Source organism: Triticum dicoccoides, chromosome 5B (genome assembly GCF_002162155.2).
Source record: "Triticum dicoccoides isolate Atlit2015 ecotype Zavitan chromosome 5B, WEW_v2.0, whole genome shotgun sequence".
Lineage (NCBI taxonomy): Eukaryota > Viridiplantae > Streptophyta > Magnoliopsida > Poales > Poaceae > Triticum > Triticum dicoccoides.
In genome coordinates, this window is record NC_041389.1 from 619,903,868 (window position 1) to 619,910,810 (window position 6,943).

The 6,943-nt window shown below is 41.3% G+C and overlaps 1 protein-coding gene across 1 annotated transcript in view; it reads left to right on the forward strand.

The window, feature by feature from the left end:
• LOC119312110 (cullin-4-like) overlaps positions 1-5,845 on the forward strand; it is an 8,267-nt gene extending 2,422 nt beyond the window's left edge. Inside the window, exons 4-17 of the mRNA XM_037587844.1 lie at positions 747-927; positions 1,030-1,152; positions 1,364-1,651; positions 2,833-2,958; positions 3,426-3,527; positions 3,618-3,671; positions 3,898-4,004; positions 4,246-4,306; positions 4,377-4,508; positions 4,600-4,737; positions 4,808-4,888; positions 4,982-5,062; positions 5,362-5,442; positions 5,536-5,845. Of these exons, the coding sequence (XP_037443741.1) occupies positions 747-927; positions 1,030-1,152; positions 1,364-1,651; positions 2,833-2,958; positions 3,426-3,527; positions 3,618-3,671; positions 3,898-4,004; positions 4,246-4,306; positions 4,377-4,508; positions 4,600-4,737; positions 4,808-4,888; positions 4,982-5,062; positions 5,362-5,442; positions 5,536-5,649 (1,669 nt within the window). The 3' untranslated portion in view covers positions 5,650-5,845. The remainder of the gene's footprint in view (positions 1-746; positions 928-1,029; positions 1,153-1,363; positions 1,652-2,832; positions 2,959-3,425; positions 3,528-3,617; positions 3,672-3,897; positions 4,005-4,245; positions 4,307-4,376; positions 4,509-4,599; positions 4,738-4,807; positions 4,889-4,981; positions 5,063-5,361; positions 5,443-5,535) is intronic.
• The last annotated feature ends 1,098 nt before the right edge of the window (positions 5,846-6,943 follow it).

The window sequence follows — 6,943 nt, forward strand, 5'->3', positions numbered from 1 at the left end:
TGTGGAGATGAATTAGATGAACTACTAGTGACCTACACCTGGCATAGGTTCTCTTACATAACCAGATGTCTGTTGCTTTCAAATAAATCCGCACTGCTGCCATCGTACATATCCGAAGTGACTATAGTCAACTTAATAATATATTTATCATATCCTCACATACCATATGATTATGTAGTAATTTTTTTTGATGAATCCTAAGCAACAATCCTTTGTGTGATCATTAAATCCTACTATCACCCCTTTGATTGGAATATCTATTCTGTGAGAAATGTGGATCAGGCGAATGATTTGTATCATGGTTAACACTGCTACTAATGCAAGTGAAAAAGCACAAATGCTTAATGATGCATATGTGTTCAATACGGGAAATTTTCAGATTAACAAATGTGTGGCCTATATGTTTTTTATTGTGATCCAAATTCATCTTAATATCAACGGGTAAAGGCTAAATATGGTTACTGAATGTATTATGCCTCTTTCATCGCGTTTTCATGTTTTGATCACTTGGATTTTTTTCACTGAATCTGTTATATGCATGCTCATCAAATAAACTAACACCAGCCTGTGCAGGAATGTAATTGTCTTCTCTTTCCCGGTCATAGAATCTGTATTGAAATCCATTATTCTATTATATGTGATGGGGATTGTGAACATGAAGGATCACTGCAATTAAAATTTCATATCAATTTATTTTATGTTTCCTTGGAAAACTGTTTATTCAAAGATTATTCTTTCCTGATCAGGCTTGGTGAAGCAATAGATAAAACATTACTTAGTCATCTTCTGAAGATGTTTACTGATCTTGGAATGTATTCCGAGACATTCGAAAAGCCTTTTCTTGAATGCACCTCTGAGTTTTATGCTACTGAAGGTGTCAAATATTTGCAGCAGTCTGATATTCCAGATTATCTAAAGCATACAGAGGTAATGATTGGTTTCTTTTTTTCTCCATGTACTTTGTTCATACTGAACCATGAAAGTCGGGTATAGCTTGCAACTGATGGCATTGCTTGCGAGTTAATGCAGTCAAGGTTGCAAGAAGAACACGATAGGTGCATTCTGTATTTGGAAGCTAACACGAGGAAGCCACTTATAGCAACTACAGAAAAACAATTGCTACAGCGACACACATCCGCAATTATTGAGAAGGTGAGCATCTGCTTTTAGCATCGTAAGACCTTTTTGTGGCAAGTAGCCTGAACAAGCATTGTAGAACAGTATTCTTGTTGGCTATAAGACCGATAAACCAATAAGGATGTTCACTTTCTCAGTATTATTGTTATTATGTAACTAATCTATTTTAGCTGCTACTCCACTTATGAATCTTTTTGTGTTTCTTGGCGTTTATGTGTGGGGTCAGGGATTTACAGTGCTTATGGAAGCAAATCGTGTAACGGACCTGTCGAGGATGTACACCCTTTTTCAGAGGGTTGATGCCATTGAGATGCTAAAGCAAGCACTTAGTTTATATATCCGGGGCACAGGCCAGGGCATTATCATGGATGAAGAGAAAGACAAGGATTTGGTTCCCTTTCTTCTGGAATTTAAGGCATCCCTTGATAAAATATTAGAAGAAAGTTTTGCAAAAAATGAGGCTTTCTCCAATACTATAAAAGAGTCATTCGAGCATCTTATCAATCTACGCCAGGTGGGCCAGATTTTACCATTCTGCTTCATTATATGTATTTCTTTTTGTTGAGTACTAAGTGGATATCTTGTCATGCATATAGTTTCATCTAATAGTTCTTTTTCTTCTTTTTTTATTTTTTGTTGGTCAAATATTTATTACTCTTTCCAATCATCATGGGAAGTTGTAGTCAGCATTTTTCTCTCTCTCATAACTATTACTATACGGCTGGGTACTGTATGGAAATTGTTTGATGAAATTTGCAATAAATAATGTTTTCTTATATACGTCTTCAATTTTCACAGAAGTAGTAAAATACTGATAAAAAAATGATGGTAAAATTGTATCTCAAACTGAATATCAAGCATAAAAAATCTGTGACAGGAGGGAGTAGTAGCATAGAGTCAAAAGACTGTCATCAAGAATCGCGCTCAGTAACCCTGTCACCAGATATTGATTTTTATCCGCTGTCAAACATTTGAAACGTTGGTAGGTTAATGTATGTAAAATATGTAATAACCCATATGGAAATAATGGTATTTCATTCGTCTTGAAAAAAGATACCCCATATCATTCTAATTTTGCTAATATATATTTATTATGGATAAATTATGGATGTAGTGATGTGTTAGTAATTTTTTTTAGACGGGAGTATTGTTACACATACAATGCTCTACTGTACTGCAGCAGTTTATACAACGCAAAATGGAGCTCCATGGGGTATCTGTTCTTGAATGCAGTTTCACAATGTTCGTGTGCCGTCTTTCCTGTCATATCTTCTCTTTTGTGGCTTGCTAAATCCTACAATTGCTTAATTTACAAATATGGGTCATACTTTTAGTCTTGTACAACACGCTTTATGTTTCAAGTCCTGGAAACAGCCTCCTGCAGAAATGTAGGGAAAGGCTGCGTACAGAAGACCCAAAGTGGTCGGACCCTTCCCCAGACCCTGCGCAAGCGGGAGCTACGTGCACTGGGCTGCCCTTTTTTTCAGTCAGTCATGAGATTTGATAGGCATAAAGCATGATTCTGGATTTTATGTGGCGCATTTTGATGCGCGTGTTCTTTCATCACATTGTTAACTCGGTAAAATTGTATGTTGGTCTTGACTCTTGAGTACCCAAATTAGTGTACTTATAGTTTCTGTATGCTATGTTTTCTTTTCAAAATATCAAGGCTGACAGCTTGTGCCCTAACAACAGAATCGACCGGCTGAATTGATTGCAAAGTTTCTCGATGAGAAACTTCGAGCTGGAAATAAAGGTACTTCAGAAGAAGAATTGGAGGGAATACTCGACAAAGTTTTGGTTCTGTTCCGATTTATACAAGTAAGTCTCAGAGCCATTTGATGCAATTATATCCATGAAACTGGTTGGGCTGAGCCTGACTGAAAGCAAATTCATATCAATTGAGGAAAAATGTAGAGATCATCGCAGTTTCTTTTGACACACATGTCTTCAGAACATAGCTTAACTAGGCTGTGATCTGATGAGCTAGGAGCTCAGTTATCTAAGATGCAACATGTACAAACCGATACCTAAATGAGTTTAAGCTCTACCCTCAAAGGTGCTATAGTTGAGCCTTCCCAGGCAGGGTGATGCCAGGCCAAATTCCCAGACGTCCCATAACGTACATTACAGAGCTAGTAAGAGAAGCCAAGGCCCTAAAACTACCAGTACATAATGTGATACTCACTGGACAGAACTGTTAACTGAGAATTAAATGTAACAAACCTAAATGTACATCCCTTTATTCTGTAGCGTAAATAAAAGCAGTGCATTTTCATCATGGACAGGGAAAAGATGTATTTGAGGCATTCTACAAGAAGGATCTAGCTAAGAGGTTGCTGCTGGGAAAGAGCGCATCAATAGATGCTGAGAAATCAATGATTACAAAGGTAATGATTTCTTTTCTGAGGGTTAAGCTACTATTTAACATGTGATTGAAATTATAATGATGTATTTGAGGAACATGTTGCTGTTTGCAGCTTAAAACTGAGTGCGGAAGTCAATTTACCAACAAATTGGAGGGAATGTTCAAGGTAGCGTAGTTTTTGTTACTGATGATTCTCTTGTATCCTGTCTTCTTCTGATGCTTGCTTATATACTATATCCATTTATACTACTCTCTCCGTTCACTTTTATAAGTCGTTTCAGACAACTGAAATTGAGTTGTTTTGCACGCTGTCTGAAGTGTCTACAACGCCTTATAAAAGTGAACAGAGGGAGTATATATAATCATTCTTCATATCTCAATTTGGTTCACAGGACATTGAATTATCCAAAGAAATAAATGATTCTTTCAAGCAATCATCTCAGGCAAGGACAAAGCTTCCAACTGGCATTGAAATGAGTGTACATGTGCTTACAACAGGGTAAGTAACCTTTGCCCTCACATTTACATGCGTTCTAAGAAGCACATTATATTGATATGACAGTTGTCTAAAGTCTTGAGTCTGAAATTGTTACTTGTACGGGCTTTATTATAAGAAGAGCATGTAGCTGGTATCTGAATGCAATGGATTAGTGTTAGCATTTGCGGAGCATACTAACATGCAATCATTGATGTTGTCTTGATCATATATATGCGGTTCTGATCAATCTGTTGAATTGCAGCTACTGGCCGACATATCCACCGATGGATGTGAAGCTCCCACATGAACTCAATGTGTATCAGGTTAGTCTGGGCTGACTTGGCATAGTCACAGCAAATTTGAAGTCTGTTTTTAAACCCTTCTCTTTGACAGGATATATTTAAAGAATTCTATTTGAGCAAGTACAGTGGAAGGCGTCTAATGTGGCAGAATTCTTTGGGTCATTGTGTATTAAAAGTAGAGTTCCCCAAAGGTAGAAAGGAACTTGCAGTGTCATTATTTCAGGTTGGATTATTGCTCCCCCCCTCTCGTGGTTTATGATAGTGGTAATTATCTGAGAGCAATAGCTAAACTCTGATTTTATTCCTTGTATTAGAGTGTAGTCCTGATGTTGTTCAACGATGCACAAAAGCTAAGCTTTGTCGACATAAAGGAGTCGACTGGTATTGAGGATAAAGAATTGAGAAGAACACTGCAGTCACTTGCATGTGGCAAAGTTAGGGTTCTCCAAAAGGTGCGACTCTTTTGTTTGTCTTTGACAAATTTTCAGCATGAAGCTTGGTTAATCATCATTTGTGTTTCAGACACCAAAAGGACGAGATATAGATGATAAGGACGAATTCGTATTTAATGAAGATTTTAGTGCTCCCCTTTATCGCATAAAGGTATATTTCCCCTTAATTTTCTTTGGATGAGAAGGGCAACTTCAGATGCCATCGAGTTTAAGTGTTTAACTAAGGTGCTGTTCTATTTTGCAGGTGAATGCAATTCAGATGAAGGAAACAGTAGAAGAAAACACAAGCACCACTGAGAGAGTATTTCAAGATCGTCAGTATCAGGTGACTGAACTTGCAAACAGAAACTTTTGTGGTTTAACTGTCAGAATAGGCAGATAAATGCGCAATCAATTATCCCTGTAAGACTAGTAGTTGCATGGTCGATGTACCTATTATGCTCTACATTTGCTTGCTCTGCTGATATTATCGTGCTTTATTGCTTATGGTAGAAAAGTTTGTCCTCTGTATTGTATACAAAACAATTATAAAAATCTTTCTGCAGAAATCTGATTGCCAGTCATGTCTTTGATGTCGTACAATCTCAAAGCATAACCTGACCTGGTTCTCTTTATTATATGCAGGTTGATGCAGCCATAGTTCGAATTATGAAGACGAGGAAAACACTCAGCCACACCCTTCTAATAACCGAGCTTTTCCAGCAGGTAACACACGTAGTGATTGATATGATTTTCCTGCACCCTTTTCCCTGTGCAGCAATTTGACCTGCATCTGGCCACCATTTCTCCCCCTTTCAGCTCAAGTTCCCGATTAAGCCAGCGGATATGAAGAAGAGAATAGAGAGCCTAATCGACAGGGAGTACCTGGAGAGAGACCGGAGTAACCCCCAGATATACAATTATCTGGCTTGACAGCAGCAACTTCTGTGAAAGAGATGGCCATGTTAATTTTATTTTATTGCGAGAAACACTGTGTAAAGTAATTCCGTATTGATGTTTCCTTGTTCTTTGTTCTCTCTTTGGGAGTTGTAGCCGTTGGAACATTTTCTGTATACGAATGAGTTTTGGATATAAAAAGTTGGGCATCATGCGTACATGAATCCTCACATTTGTGATATTCCCTATAATTCATCACTACCTACACATTATATGAATATCAGATAAAACTAAAACTGGCGAATAGACAAGCCTCTCGGAAGAAAAAAGATCAACAGATAAAACGTTTTTTTGTGTGTTTTTTTCAATCTAGATTACAATGTGTACTAAGAAAGAAATAGGGAAAAAAGAAAAGAAAAGAAAGGACAAAAAAAGAAAAAACAGCAGATAAACCATTTTTTGTATTTTTTGAAGGACAAACAATTTTCGATCTAGCGTATAAGGGCATCTCCAGCCGCGCCCTAGGAAGGCCTCCCCAGGCGATTTTTTCGCGCCGGCGCCGAAAAAACGGCCCAGTCGCGCCCCAGGAGCCCGATTTTCGCCGGCTTGGGCCGAAAACAGCGCCGGCGGACCCAGCCCGAACCCGGCGCGCTGGGGGGCGCCGGGGCGAGTTGTTGTGGCGCGAAGAAGCCGCGGGCCAGCCGCGTCAGTGACTCAGCGCCTCGTCTCCTCCCAACGGCCTCGGTTCCCGCGGGGAATCAATGGCAAGGCTGCCGCCGGTCAGCCTTGCCATTGATTCCTTCACGGGCGGCGCTTCACGGGACGGCGCGCCGACGCCTCCCCTCCCTCGCACGCGCACACACAGGCGCGGCCCGGCTATAAAAGCCGGCGGCCTCCACTCTCCTGTGCCCACACCAGCCCCGCCCCGCCCCCTCGCCGCCGTCCAGCCCCTGCCTCTCCCGAGCGCCGTCGCCATGGCAGAACGCTTCCCCGGAGACGAGGCGGCGGCCAACGGCTTCGGCCGCCGTTCGCTCCGCGAACAGGAGTCCTGGCTCCTGTTCCAGGCGAACATCCCGGCGCCGCCGGACATGCGCGCCGGGCCAACGGGGTGGAGACTCAGCGTCGGGGGAGTGCCCATTCCCCCGTTGCCCGACGCCGTGGCGAAGCCGAAGTACTTCGCCGAGGAGGTCGAGATCGTGCGCGCGTCCCTCACAGACGCCCAACTCTCCCTCCCCCAGTACGCCGCCGACAACCACGCGGCCTGGGCGGCGTATTTCGAGCGCCGCCAGCAGACGGCCGCGATGAAGACGGGGTCGTCGTCCTATGCGAC